This window comes from Pristiophorus japonicus, chromosome 22 (assembly GCF_044704955.1).
Source record: "Pristiophorus japonicus isolate sPriJap1 chromosome 22, sPriJap1.hap1, whole genome shotgun sequence".
Taxonomy (NCBI): domain Eukaryota; kingdom Metazoa; phylum Chordata; class Chondrichthyes; family Pristiophoridae; genus Pristiophorus; species Pristiophorus japonicus.
Window position 1 is genome coordinate 24586376 of NC_091998.1, and position 15201 is coordinate 24601576.

The window sequence follows — 15201 nt, forward strand, 5'->3', positions numbered from 1 at the left end:
TACACCTATTTTCTATGTTTCTATGTTTGAGCAGAACAATATGATGTCCTGGATTTTACGGGGCTTATGACCACGTGCGCTGTAAGTGCCTTGCAAGTTTTGGGTTTCCCAGTGACTATAAAGGATGTTTAAACAAAAGTATTCAAATATGGCAGAGGGCCATTAATTGAAGCAGGCGCCTGGGAACACACCACCCGCAAGTTCCCCTCCAAGTTACACACCATCCTGACTTGGAAATATACCGGCCGTTCCTTCATTGTCGCTGGGTCAAAATCCTGGAACTCCTTCCCTAACAGCACTGAGGGAGCACCTTCATCACACGGACTGCAGCGGTTCAAGAAGGGTCTCACCATCACCTTCTCGAGGGTAATTAGGGATGGGCAATAAATGCTGGCCGTACCAGCGGCGCCTACATCCCACCTCGGCAGGTAAAATCCAGGCCTAAGGGTGTGATGCCAAGTCTAAAGAATTACAATGCGCGACACCAAAACTACCAATGCAATCCAGGAAGCCCACTCCAATTACTGAGCATGGTGGAAATGATGTGCTTTCTTTAAATAAAACTCAATCACATTATAGCTTTAATACATTTATTTCAACTGTAGCAATATACACCTTTTAAAAATCTTTCAGTTCCCCAAGCTTTGCCACTGCTATACAATATATGACTGAGTTACTTCATAGTCAATATTAGTATTCAGTCTTGTGAACAGTCAATATTAGTATTCAGTCTTGTTAAAATCTTCAACAGTACGATCAACACTGAACGTTTCCTCCAGTGCAAGCAATCTTGAATTCCCACATGACAAAGTTGAAAACTGTTTTAAAGCACTGCCAGTCAGATGTCAAACAGGCTTAAGACTTTACACAGGCCACAGTGCTGTTACGTTCTATACTGAAAAGGATTCTCTTGCAACTTAGAAAAATATGTAATGGCAAGATAGAGTTTGTTGAGCTTAACTGAATAAGAGTACTATGAGAAATGGATAGTAACTGCAGAAAGAAATTTAGCTGGATTGTTTTTTTTGCAATGAGTAATTTTAAAAATAAACTATTAGTGGGACTGTAACAAATATATTTAATGGTTTTCACACTCCTGCATGTTTTTAGTATATTACCAAAAAATGACACCAGACGTTTAAGTATCAAGAGCATCGTGCCGAATGATCTATTAAACATTGCAAATAGCTCATTTTCTTTTAACGTACGTACAGTAAACATACTTTGCCTTTGGCCTTTTATAGACTTATGTTGTTCATACATCAAAAAATAAGTATTTAAATATTGTACAGGTATATATTTTCTGCTATACATGTAGAGACGCCAGTAAAACTACATTTTATACAACATCTTGCTTCTTCATTTTATACGCTGCATTTTGCATTTAGTGTTTGACGGGGTAGCCAGCATTTTATTCCCTAAAATACTGGTAGGCTGTGTTGATGGGTAACCACAATATTCTGAGCTACACAGTGGCTATGTTGGGTTCATGGGCTAACAAAGACAATGGCAAATATTTTTCAGACTGTGCGCAGGCACCATTCCAAATTCAAGAGCAAGTTAGGAACTGCATAGAGCTGAGTGGCCAAATACTTGTTCAAATGCTCAGTTCATATGGCTGTGGCTTTGGTGCATATTCTATCATAATAGTGAGCTGCATTGGGTCTTAAGTTGAGACGTGATGCACATGAATGACCCAAAACAGACTAATCAATGTTTCCCTTTATTTTTTGGGGACGCGTGGCCCCTTTAATGGTGCGCTGGCTGCGCGGGAGCTCCGGAGCGCTGTGTAGCTGCATAACTTAAAGGGAACACTGGGACTGACCCCATCCCATCCCAAACGAGAATCGGGAAAAATATCAAAATGCTTTGTGCCCTTCATGAAGTATATCAAGGTGCAACCAGGGAACAGTATCTGTCCCACAAATTGGTGTAGGAGTGGGATTTGCCCAGCTTCTCTCACTCAGAAGTTAGATGAACTATGCAAAAAGGTAAGAAATAAAGGGGAACACAGAACAACAGAAAGAGAAAGCCAATTGCAGAGTGCCAATTTGTGCTGCAGTCAATATTTCATATAATATAAATTACACTTGAAACAATGAATTAGACTCAGCTATCACAAGAGAAAAGCTGATAAAAACAAGACTTCTCAATCCAATTCTGAAAAGTTCAGGTAAAGAATTTACATATCTTTTAACTTCTTCTCTAACTCTGCAAATACTTTAATGTTTATTTCATCCACTTCATCTTGGACCTGCATTAAAAAAGGATCAAATGAAAGTTACAAAATAATCCACAAACTTCTAAACCATTTTTGTACCGTCTACAGTTTAATCTAGAAACAAAAACACTAAGTTTCCAAAAATGTAAAGTTTAATAAAACAAACTGCAAGTTTTTATAATCCATCAATGATCAAGTTATTCATGACTACCACCCCCACATTACTTGAATGAGATGCAAAATTCATTTTCTGGTAAGATAATCAAGGCTTTGAAGAGCATCAAACTTCGCTGTGGGGAAGAGGACTAGAAGCATTATAATTATGTGAGTAGGCAACATTGGAAACCTGGAAATAGTTTTAAGGCTGAATGATAAAGCTAGCTTAATAAAAAGAAAACAAGTAAGAAATACGAAAGCAACCGTTGAAGATAGTTAACATGCATGAACACAGTTTGCTCTTTAATACGTTCTTTTCAAAGCATCTAGTTTTCCCTAAAGCACTGGCTCATTTCAAGGTTAATTCTGAAAATCGGCAGGAGTCTTTCTGTACGGTTATACACACTGGAGATAGATAACAAACAGAAACAGTAATGGCTGGGAGTAGTAAGCAAAATAAACTGAAGGGACCAGGCTGCTCAGCACAGTTGGAAGTAATCAAGGAAAAGCAGAAATGGAAAGGTAAAAGCACAGAGGTATGGAGAAGCTGACAAATGTAATTGGATACAGCAGCGATAAATGAACAGATTAGGGCCAAGCTAAATTTAAAAATGAGCAAAGAATGTATTGAATTAGAATATCAAAAGCGACTGAATGTAATGCACATGAAAGTTTGGCACAGAAAACATGTAGTTCAATATTTAAATTGATGGAAGCATGTAAAGGTCACAGTGATCCACATCAAAGTTGGGGTTAGGTGAACTGCAGAGCAGCTTTAAGAAACCGTAGCCATTTATTAAGATGTTCTAAACACACACTAGACTTTGTATGACCAGGCGCTCCAGAATGAAATAATAGAGGATACTCTTAACTTCAAATGTTATAAATCCAACCTTCATTTCCAGCCAGATGCTGGTCTAGTAAGTTATGATGCAACTTACTTTGACCTGCCAAAAGGAGTCCCATACCATCTTTAAAAGAGGATCTAAATTTGAAGCAAGAGACGCTCACCCTTCGGAATTGAACATCCGCTCATTTCGAGCACCCGGTGTCAATAGCAAGACCAGCTGCAGAGTGAAGCTCCCTTTATTCTGCCCTAAAAATGTGCTTAAGTTCCAATCATAGACCATCCCAGTCTCCGTAAACACAAGTAAGTTGCAGCATGTCTTGGGAAGAGCAGTGATCGGCACGACATGTTAATTTCCCAAAGCAGCCATTCTAGTAAATGACCAATTTCGTGACAAATTAAGGAGCAGTTTTATGCAATGGACCCGTACTCCCCTTAAAACCGGATCGAGACTACTCAAATCTATTAAATCCCCTTCCAAAGGAGACTTTTGCACATTGGCATGGGTTAGATTCAACACGAGGGCCGTGTAGTAAAAAAATCATATATTAACCTACTGTCCTACTCCATCTCCTCCATTTTAAAAATAAACATTTGGCATCATGGTGTTGTGGAGGGTTTATGTTCCAGTGTGCTTCATCACATAGATTCTGATTATGTAATTGTTTGGAAATAATTTGACCCAACACACCAATCTCTTCCAAAGGCAAATCCTTCAGCAAATTCTGAACAACTTACTTGTAACAGTTCTTTACTCAAATTGTTTTCATACCTTACCTGTACTACTTCGTCAACTTCAGGAATGTAGAACTGTAACATATTTTGGATTCCACTTTTTAAAGTAATAACTGAACTTGGGCAACCGGTGCAAGAGCCTAACAACTTCAGCTTCACAATGCCATTTTCAAAACCCTTAAAAATGACATCTCCTCCATCCTCCTGCACTGTCGGCCTGTAAGTTTGGAAGAGAAGACAGCATCTTAATCTTTTATGCTTTCATTACAACTGGTGAGAGGTTTGCACGTTACAAAACTAAAATAAAAAATCGTAATCTGAGGTCCCAGCTCTCAATATTTGAATATTACTGTCTACATTTTAAAAATTAAATCAAACTCATCTGAAAGACTAAAAGTGCCTTCTCTTTCAGGAAATATAATCTGCAGGCGGTCATGGTGAAAAATGCAAAAATATGAAAATAGTTTGCTGTAAAACGTTTAATTTATCTTTCCTCTTGCGTTTCTTTCTATCTGGTTTCTTACCCCCTCTCCCTTCTTTGTTTTATATTTTTCTTTCTATATTTAGATTTTTTAGAGGGTACTTCTGGATAGGAAAAGCTTTTTAAAAATATTGTAGTCTTGCACAATACTGCAAGTCGATTTCTGATTATTATTGAGCGCACCAAGGGATGTAGATGTAAGCAGGCTGTGTGCCTTGGGCTGTTAGAACTGGAGGACGCTGGTTTAAAATGATCAACTTACATATATATAAAAAAAAGCCTTAGACTTTCATTTATATAGCACCTTTCACAACCACTGGACGTCTCAAAGCACTTTACAGCCAATGAAGTATTTTTTGAACTGTGGTCACTGTTGTAATTTTGGGAAACGCGGCAGCCAAAATGCGCACAGCAAGCTCCCACAAACAGCAACGTGATATTAACCAGATAATCTGTTTTTTCTGGTAAATATTGGCCAGGAAAACCCTGCTCTTCTTCGAGATAGTGCCATGGGATCTTTTACGTCCACCTGAGGGAGCAGACTGGGCCTCAGTTTAATGTCTCATCCGAGAGACGGCACTGAAGTGTCAGCCTAGATTTATGTCCCTCCTCCCGACAGAGATGATATGCTTAAAATGGTCACATATTTTGGAATACATTTTTTAAAGTAATAACTGAACTTGGGCAATCAGTGCAAGAGCCCAACAAGTTCAGCTTCACACTGAAGTGTTAAAGGATAAATGTTAAATCAGAAAAATCTTTGAATTCTTATTTTGAGATTAGGTTCATTTCATCCCTTAATTTTTTTTTCCAGTTCAAGTGAGTTCTGGGATCATTCTTGTCTCTTAACTGAATGCTCTCCGATGCAACATTTCCCTTTACAAGACACTGTGCCAAATCTGGGCACAATATTCCAAATGTGGTTTTCCCAGTGATTGAACAACTGACTTCTGGTCCAATACTCCTCTAAGTATTTAATTAGTTTTGCAAGGACTCAGAAAGTGTTAAGGATGAGGCTTAGAAGACCTGCACTTAGTGTTCAAGATGAAGTTCATGCAAAGCAGTTTGGATACAAGACATAGCTTTACACAACTAGCTGTGCAACTACAGAACAAGTAAAGTCCTTTGTTGGGCAGATACAAGAGCACAACCAACATTTGGTAGTGAAATAATATTCTTCAGGGAAGGAAGTCTACTATCTACACCCAATCTGGTCTACATGTGACTCCAGTCCCAACGACACAGTTGGCTCTTCATGCTCCTTAAAGTCGCCTAGGAAGTCAACAGTTGTAAATAATTGCACGAGTTTCAATAATAAGAAAATCAGGCAGCCCTATCAGCAACAAAACAGCATTGAATCAGGATAAGTCTATCTCAGCCTAGTCAATCCTAAAAAGTCTTCCTCACTAACATCTGAGACTGGCGCTCAATTTGAGATAGCTGTCCCACTGACTAGTCAAGCAACAGCTCGACAGTCATACTCAAACAATCATATCTATTGATAACATATTGGGATACAGTGCATGAACAATTTGAGGCATTATATGTGCTAAGTGTAGGTTTGAAGAAACAAGGTGACCTTGGACCTATGGTTCCCAACGCTCTCCACCACTGGGTTTTCTGCGTCTCATGTCTGGGTCTGTTGTCGATACATTGATGGAAATGGATCGCTATAATTAGTCAAAAACTCCATTATCATTGTATCATCCGCCAAAATGGATTTGTAAAGAGTAGCTCATGGCTAATGAACCTAACTGAATTTTTTGAAAATGGAACTAAAGTAGTCATCAGGGGAGTGTCTATGGATGTCGTTTATATGGACTTCCAAAAGGCATTTGATAAAGTTCCACATAAGAGACTGTTAGCTAAAATGAAAGCTTATGGAATTGAAGACACATTTTTGACCTGGTTAGGTGGTTGAAGGCAGAGAGTAGGGATAATGACTAAGTACTCAAAGTGGAAGGAAGTGACTAGTGGTGCCGCACAAGGATCTGTGCTGGGCCCCTCAACTATTCACAATATTATTTAATGACTTAGATAACACAATAGAGAGCCATATATCCAAGGTTGCCGATGACAAAGATTGGTGGTATAGTAAGTAGTGTAGGCGGGAGCTTAGATTTACACAGAGACATTGATAGAGATTAAGTGAGTGGGCAAAACCATGGCAGATGGATTTGAATGCAGGTAAGTGTTGGACCAAAAAAGCATAGATCCGAGTATTGAGGAAGTAACTAAATGATGGAAAAGCTAGGAACAGAGGAGGCCACTTCAGGATTCATGTACATAGATCACTAAAATGTAGTGGTTAGGTACAAAAAAAATCAAAAAGGCTAATGGAATGTTAGCCTTTATATCTAGAGGGCTAGAATATAAATAAGGGGGAGGGGGAGGGGGAGGGGAGGTTTGCTACAGCTGTACAAAGCCCTGGTTACACCACACCTCAAGTACTGTGCAGTTCTGGGCACTGCATCTTAGAAAGGATATATTGGCCTTGGAAGGAGTGCGGCGCAGATTCACCAGAATGTTACCAGGGCCCCAATAGTTAAATCATGAGCAGAGATCACATAAACTAGGCTTGTATTCCCTGGAATATAGAAGGTTAAGGGGTGATTTGATTGAGTGTTTTGATTTTGAAAGGAATTGCTGGTGGGGAGGCTAGGTCAAGGGGTCATAACCTTAAAATAAAGCAGGGCCAGGCCATTCAGGAGAGAAGGTAGGAAACACTTCTTCCCACAAAGATTGGTAGGCGGGTGGAACTCTCGCCCACAAAAAACAGTGGATGCTAGTTCAATTAATAATTATAAATCTGAGATTGATAGATTTTTGCTAGCCAAGGGTATTAAAGGATATGGAGCCAACCATGGGAAAATGGAGTTAAGATACAGATCAGCCATGATCTCACTGAATGGCGGAACAGGCTCCAGGAGCTGAATGGCCTACTCCTGTTCCTACTGGATGCAATACAATAACTGACCACAGTCACTTTGACAGAACTTCCACCACTGCAACTTCCATCACCAAGAAGGGCAAGCAACAACAACTTGTATTTATATAGTGCCTTTAATGTAGTAAAACATCCCAAGGCGCTTTACAGGAGTATTACAAGACAAAAATTTGATACTGAGCCACATAACGAGAAATTATGGTCGATGACCAAAAGCTTGGTCAAAGAGTTAGGTTTTAAGGTGCGTCTTAAAGGAGGAAAGAAAGGCAGAGAGGAGGAGAGGTTTAGGGAGGGAATTTCAGAGCTTAGGGCCCAGGCAGCTGAAGGCATGGCCACCAATGGTTGAGCAATTCTAATCAGGGACGCTCAAGAGGGCAGAATTAGAGGAGCACAGATATCTCTGGAGGTTGTGGGGCTGGAGGAGATTACAGAGATAGGGAGGGGCAAGGCCATGGAGGGATTTGAAAACAAGGATGAGAATTTAAAAACTGAAGCCCTGCTTAACCGGGAGCCAATGTGGGTCAACGAGCACAGGGGTGATGGGTAAACGGGACTTTGATGTGAGTTAGGACACAGGCAGCCGAGTTTTAGATGACCTCAAGTTTATGTAGAGTCGAACGTGGGAGGCCAGCCAGGTGTGTGTTAGAATAGTCAAGTCTAGAGGCAATAAAGGCATGGATGAGGATTTCAGCAGCAGATGAACTGAGGCAAGGGTGGAAACAGGCGATCTTACGGAGGTGGAAATAGGTGGTTTTAGTTATGTGGTCAGAAGCTCATTTCAGGCTCAAATATGACACCAAAGTTGCAAACAGTCTGGTTCAGCCTCAGACAGATGGTAGGGAGAGGGATGGAGTCGGTGGCTAGGAAACACAGTTTGTGGCAGGGACCGAAGACAATGAGTTTGGTCTTCCCAATATTTAAGTGGAGAAAATTTCTGTTCATCCAGAACTGGATGTCGGATAAGCAGTCTGACAATTTAAGAGACCATGGAGGAGTCGAGAGAAGTGCTGGTGAGGTAGAGCTGGGTGTCGTCAGCATACATGTGGAAACTGATGCTGTGTTTCCGGAAAATGTCGCTAAGGGGCAACATGTAGATGAGAAACAAGAGAGGGCCAAGGATAGATCCTCAGAGGTAACGATGTGGGAGCAGGAAGAGAAGCCATTGCAGGTGATTCTCTGGCTACGATGAGACAGACAAGAATGGAACCAGGCAAGTGCAGTCCCACCCAGCTGGATGATGCTGGAGAGCTGTTGGAGGAGGATGGAGTGGTCAACCGTGTCAAAGGCTGCAGACAGGTCGAGAAGGACGAAGAGATATGGTTTATCTTCGTCAGTCACAAAGGATATCATTTGTGACTTTGATGAGAGCCGTTTTGGTACTAAGGCAGGGGCAGAAATTGGATAGAAAGAATTCAAACAAGGAGTTCTGGGAAAGATGGGCACGGATTTGGGAGGCGACAACACGTTCAAGGGCTTTGGAGACGAAAGGGAGGTTGGAGATGGGGCGGTAGTATGCAAGGATGGAGGGGCCAAGGTTGTTTTTTTTTGAGGAGACGGCAGATTTGAGGGAGAGGGGGACAGTACCTGAGGAGAGAGAACCGTTAATATGTCAGCTAACATGGGAGCCAGAAAAGCAAGTTGGGTGGTCAGCAGTTGGTGGGAATAGAATCAAGGGAGCAGGAAGTGGGTGTCATGGACAAGATGAGCACTGAGAGGTTATGAGGGGAGATCTTGGAGAGAAATTGAAGAAAGATGTGAGTTCAGGGCTAGGGCAGAGGGAAACCTTAAGAGGAAGTTTGGTCCAGTGGGCTGGGGGAAGGAAAGGAAGTGGCAGAGGCAGATGATCTCAATCTTAGAGACCAAGTCTATGAGCTCCTCGCACTGGAGGTGAGGGTGGAGGAGACAGGGGCGAGGAGTTTAAGACGAAGGTTAGCAGTAGAGAATAGAAGCCGGGGTTATCTTTGCATTCCAGAATGATCCTGGAATAGTGAGCAATTTTGGCAGACGAGAGCAGGACCCGATAATGCTTTATGTGACAATGAATGATGACATGTGTCCAAGTCAGGTTGGTGTGTGATAAGGAGGGGACCTTGGAGTTGTTCACAGGACATTGTTACTCGCCCCGTGGTGGCAGTGTGGCTCTAATCAAATCACACCTTGGTCTGTCCCCTACTCCTCCGCAACTTTCTCCTCCTTTGAGCATCTTCACCTTGTTCCATCCCTCTCATTTAAAATTCTCATTCTCTACCACCCACCCAGGTACATAAAAATTATCACCGAGATATCTTCACTGCTTTCCTTCCTCAACCTCTGCACCGAGCGACTTCTCAACCTCGGTGATTTCAACCTCAGTCTCAATTCATCATGTTCCCTCTTCTTGGAGTTCACCAGCCTCAGATCCTCCCTGAATCTCTCCTTCCATGTAAACTCCTCAACCCATATTTACGCCACCCCCTCGACCTTGCCATCTCTCGTGGCCTCGCTACTCGCATTGCGTCAATCGCAGATAAGGCCATATCTGACCACTTCCTTGTATCGCTCCCTACCCACATCCCCTTCCCCATCCCTACTTCCTCCTGTGTCCGCCCCTGGTAAAAACTCTTTCCCCCAACTCTCTTACAACTGCACTTACAAAATCCCAACTGTCCATCCTTTGGCCCTCCACAACATTTCTGCATTGCCTAACACCATGGTGGCCGCGCTACAACCACAGCTGGTCAAGGAGAATGCCCACCACCACCTTCTCAGGACAACTGGGGATGGGCAATAAACGGTGCCCCCACCACATCCGAAGAACAATTAAAGTATATATTAAAAAAATCAAATACCTTATTCTTGTATCCAGCAGTTCCTTAATCATTGCTACCACTTCATCATCCTCCTCACTCTCCTCTGAAGGGGCTATATGATAAAAAAAGAGACAAAACGCTGTACAAATGGTGTAACTCTTCCCGTCTCCCAACGAACATTTGAAAATTGTAAAATAATTAAAAATTGATCTCTAGCCACAACATTTCTTCCAAGCATCTTTACTTGGTACATACCGTTGATGCTGACCATCAGGAGCAAAACTGCAAACTAGAATAAATGACATCTTCATTGGAAAAGCATTTCTATCTGCATGACTGTCGTTACAGACCACAAATCGGCTCACAGGAGATTGCTGCTCCTGATGGGCATGTTCTTTCCTCAGTTGTTTCCTGCTGCACCCATTGCACAAAACTGCTCCTAATTGGGAACTGATTGCCAATTTCACTCAAAGATACAAGATGGATGCTGTGGAAATTGAATAATGTCATGGTGCAGTCGGGCATGCTCCCCTGATGTTGGGAGCCGAGGTGCATTATTGGGGGTTACCGGGGAGAGTTTTACTCTGCAACTAACCATCAGCTTGATGAGTGACCATTTTCCAGCACCAACACCTTTCATCCTGAGCACAATATTCACATACAAAAAAAAAATGGAATTTGATGCAGCATTATGCAAGTCTACAATATATTTAACATGTGTTCCCCATTGAAACAATGAAAAACATCTCCACAAAAATTAAAAATGATAAATCATAAATGAATTGTATCTTTTAACACTTCAAAGTACATATCTGGCAAAAAAATCAGAGGCAAGACGATGAGGGTTTTTTTTTTTAACGCAGCGAGCTGTCACGATCTTGAATGTGCTGCCTGAAAGGGTGGTGGAAGCAGATTCATTAGTAATCTTTAAAAGGGAATTGGATAAATACTTGAAGGGGAACATTTGTAGGGCTATGGGGAAAGGGCAGGGGAGTGGGACTAATTGGATAGCTCTACCAAAGAGCTGGCACAGGCATGATGGGCTGAATAACCTCCTTCTGTGCTGTGTCATTCTATGATTCTATGGATCACGGCTTTATTACTCAGATGAAAGTAATGATCAGATTTTTAAAAAGGAAATTAGATGGTTGCTTGAAAAAGAACAATATTAAATGTTATGTTGAGCGAGCAAAAGTGGAATTAGACTAGGTCACCTGTGGAGGAAAAAACATACTGGATTGACTTGCCTGTGGCAGTACTATATTGTTGTCTTTGATTTACTTTTACCTAATGAAGCTATGTTTTTATCCAAGATATTGATATATCTTATGATCACATTTTGACTTGGTTATGTGGCAATGTCCAGGCAAAGTTATTATTTTTATTTAGTGAGCTTCAGCTGAATATTTACAGGTCAATTAAATGAAGTAAAAATAAGCTCAGACTGGGACAAGAAAATCCCAAAACAATAAGAAGTAAATTAAATGATCTGTTGTCAGGTGATCTGGTTGTGATTGTGGAAATGGTGTCTTTTTAAACTCAAGGCCACCAAAACAATGAACAACTGCGTCTTACCTTCGGGTCCAAACTGAAATGGTGAGATTAGCAGAAAATAAGTCTATGTTATCGTATGATGCTCACTATTTTATTGAGATGCCAATGTGAAAGGTCAAGTGCCTTAATAAAAACACCAGCAAGGCTGGAAAACAATTAAAGGGAAGATAAGGAAAGTCAGGAAGTTAGTGTTAAAAGCCTAACGATGGTAAAAGGAAGGATAGACTAAGGGAGGTAGGAAGTTGTGGAAGGCTTCAACTGAAGGAGGGTGGGGTGCGGACGGGAAAACAGGATTCTTACTTTGTGTCATTCTGAAAATAGTGGATTTGCACCTCGAAACCAGGCTCTTCAAAAGCTGTCATTCAAACGTGTGTTTATGCTAAAATTCCTTTGTTTGCCATTTTAATTTAAGCACTAACCCATCTAAAATAAAACTAACCATTCTGAAATAGTGGACAAAGAATTTCATATCAACAAGTCAAAAAACTTCGAGTCATGGTACAAAAGTACATTTATCTTTTCTATAAACTATTTCGGCCTGCGAGTAGACTAAGAACACAAACTGAGCCAATGATTAGGAACAAATCCACATTCAACTTGAGTAACATTCCGAATTTATGATGAGTTGGAAAATCTAACCAGTATTCAATGAATAGAAATGAATTGGCACAGGGAAACTTACAAAGCAACAGACTTATCAACTTAACCTTTTAGAAAACGTGGTGAAAAATATTAAAAAGAAAATGGTATATAAAACTAGAGCAGTATTGTACAAGCATCCAGAGGTTAAATGGAGGTTTTACAGTACTCTGGCCTGACCATATTTGGAGCAGGTTGTCAAGCTTGCCTCAGTGGTAGCACTCATGACTCTGAGTCAGTAGGTTGTGGAGACTTGACATTCCATTGCAGTACCGAGTGAGCCCTGCACTGTCGGAAGTGCCGTATGTTAAACTGAGGCCCGATTTGCTCTCTCATCCCATGAAGAAGAGCAGAGGAGTTCTCCTGGTGTTCTGGCCAATACTTATCCCACAATCAACATCACTAACACAAATTATCTGGTTATTTATTTCTATTGTTGTTTATGGAAACTTGCTGTGCTCAAATTGGCCGCCGTGTTTCATTACAACAGAGACTTCACTTCAAAAATTGATTGGCTGTGAAGGGCTTTGGGATGTGCCGAGGTTGTGAAAGGCGCTATATAAATGCAAGTTCGTTCTTTCTTTACCGTGTTCAGTTCTGATAACGAAATCACAAAAAAGCATAAACATGCATTGAGGAGAGTGCAGCAAAGGAAAAACTGATCCTAATTAAATGTTTGGAATAATTAGGCAGGCAAAATCTTGAGATAAAAGAATCAGGACCATTCAAATGGAGGAGGATGTTATGAAAGGAGAGTTAAAGTACTAGAGGGGCGAGCTTTTTCTTGTCCTTGGGCTGGATTTTCTGGCGTGAAAGGCAGCATTCAGGTCCCCTGCGCCCCGTCACAATCATCCGGCGCGTTTTTGTGGCGACGCTGAGCAGCACCGCCGGGAAGAGCTGTGCCGGGAGGGCAACGCCTCTCATTGTGACACCGGCAGTACTTTGGACTTTTGCCCGATCCGTCCACCCGGAAGTGCGCCTGCAATAACCGCCTGGGAAATTAGTGCGGTCCAGTCACACCGGTGGCGCAGAGGAAGATAAAATACTCCGAACGTAAGTGAGAGTGTTTGTTCTTTTAATTTTCATAGCGATTTGCAATGTTTTGGGAATGTTTTTTTTATATAAGGTTCCCCTCGCCCCCCCCCCGCATGATTAGATTCTAGGTGAGCCAAATGTGAGGTGATAACAGTTCAGTGTAAACAGTTCAACATCACCCCTTTCCCCAATAAATGTGCAGGGACTACAAGTCATTAGGATCCAAGGTTATCGACCTGAAACGTTAACCCTACCCTTTCTCTCGTCACAAATGCTGTCTGGCTTGCTGAGTGTTTCCAGCATTTTCTGTTCTTATTTCATTAGGTTCCTCATTTTGTGCGTGAGATTAGTAAATTCTACACAGGCTGCCAAATGTGTGAAATAGTATCCAGTAAGGAAAAAGGGGCAGAAAAACAAACAAACAAAGTCATTCTTCATTACAATCCATGTGACGCACATCCCTGAATGGTTTGTTGTTGGCAGTTGACAGGAACTGGAACTTCCATTAAACAGCAGGATGCGTGGTAGTGAGAGAATGTTGGTTGGGAGAAAATTTGGAGGGGAAGGGATGAAAACTAAAACAACGAGGATGACCAAATGTGAAAGCAGTCTCTTTGTAAAGACCCATAAAGAATTGCCAAATAGTACGAGTATGTCTGCATGGGAAGCTATGACATACGTAACAATTTGGTCCCATTTAATTCATCTCATTACAGCAGTCACATCAGATGGCTGTGATGAAGGGTTTCGGCAAGAACCACTGCAATACTGGACTAATCATCTGGGCATGTTTTGTTTGGAACCCAGTTCTAATTCAAGTTTCTATAAAGTGCAAAGGCATATACTTACCAGAATCAGATTGTGGCACATCTGTCATTAATGGAAGGCCGCTAGCAAAGAAATCCATAAGGACTGCAGAAACTTGAGGCGTAAGAACATTCCATTCCACTTCATGTTCCTGTGAATATTTAATGCTTTGATTAAATTAAACTTATGCACCATGTTCATATTTTAAATAAAAAGTAAAAGCAATAAATGAGCGTCTGTGGTAATGCTTACCCTTGTTATTGTAATGAAATCTGGCCCAAAGAACACACTTTTAACCCCTTCTATTTGGAATAGCTGCCTGAAAAAAATATATAGTCATGTGAGTGCTTGCTCCAAAAGTCGCAAAAGCTTGCATTTCAAAGCAATATCAAACACTGCGCACATGCTTAAAAACCACATCTATGTTCCGCGCTCATTGTTCATTCACGCCATATTATAATTTTATCTCCTCGGTTACAAGCGGCAGCTCTGGCTACTTGCGATTTTCACTTGGAAGGGAAGATTTATGTTTGTGCCAAAGCACAACATTTATGCCGAGAAATTTTAGTTTGCCATTAGGTTGAAGAGCACACAAGATGTTTGGATCTCATATAGTGGCTGAAACATGCAGCTTGACGCTGCAGGCAAGAAATTATTTTAAGACTTGTATGCAGAAAGTCTAGAATTTGCTCCAATGAAATCTGTGATTAGGTGCTACTGTTCACACAATAAATTTGATGAAAACGTTGTCAGACAGAGATAACATGGGCTTTTTACAAGAAAGCAGCACCAGGTTGTGTAAATGCCAACAACTAAAGTTATTCCTTGCAGTGACAAGGCTATCTGCTGCGATTTTAAATAGAGATAAGCCCTCTGCATTCCAACCCAAAGATCTGCGACAAGGGTCAACATTACGTGTCAGCAGTGGCTCAGTGGATAGCACTCTCGTCTCAGAGTCAGAAGGTCTAAAGTACAAGTCCCACTCCAGAC

The 15201-nt window shown here is 41.3% G+C and overlaps 1 protein-coding gene across 2 annotated transcripts in view; it reads right to left on the reverse strand.

The window, feature by feature from the left end:
* Positions 1 to 573: 573 nt before the first annotated feature.
* LOC139234905 (NFU1 iron-sulfur cluster scaffold homolog, mitochondrial-like) overlaps positions 574 to 15201 on the reverse strand; it is a 50420-nt gene continuing 35792 nt past the window's right edge. For both annotated transcript variants that reach the window (XM_070865771.1, XM_070865770.1), the window contains exons 4-8: positions 14464 to 14530; positions 14254 to 14362; positions 10216 to 10288; positions 4002 to 4176; positions 574 to 2254 (exon numbers count right to left, since the gene is read on the reverse strand). In XM_070865771.1, coding sequence (XP_070721872.1) covers positions 2183 to 2254; positions 4002 to 4176; positions 10216 to 10288; positions 14254 to 14362; positions 14464 to 14530 — 496 coding nt within the window. In that variant the 3' untranslated portion in view covers positions 574 to 2182. The remainder of the gene's footprint in view (positions 2255 to 4001; positions 4177 to 10215; positions 10289 to 14253; positions 14363 to 14463; positions 14531 to 15201) is intronic.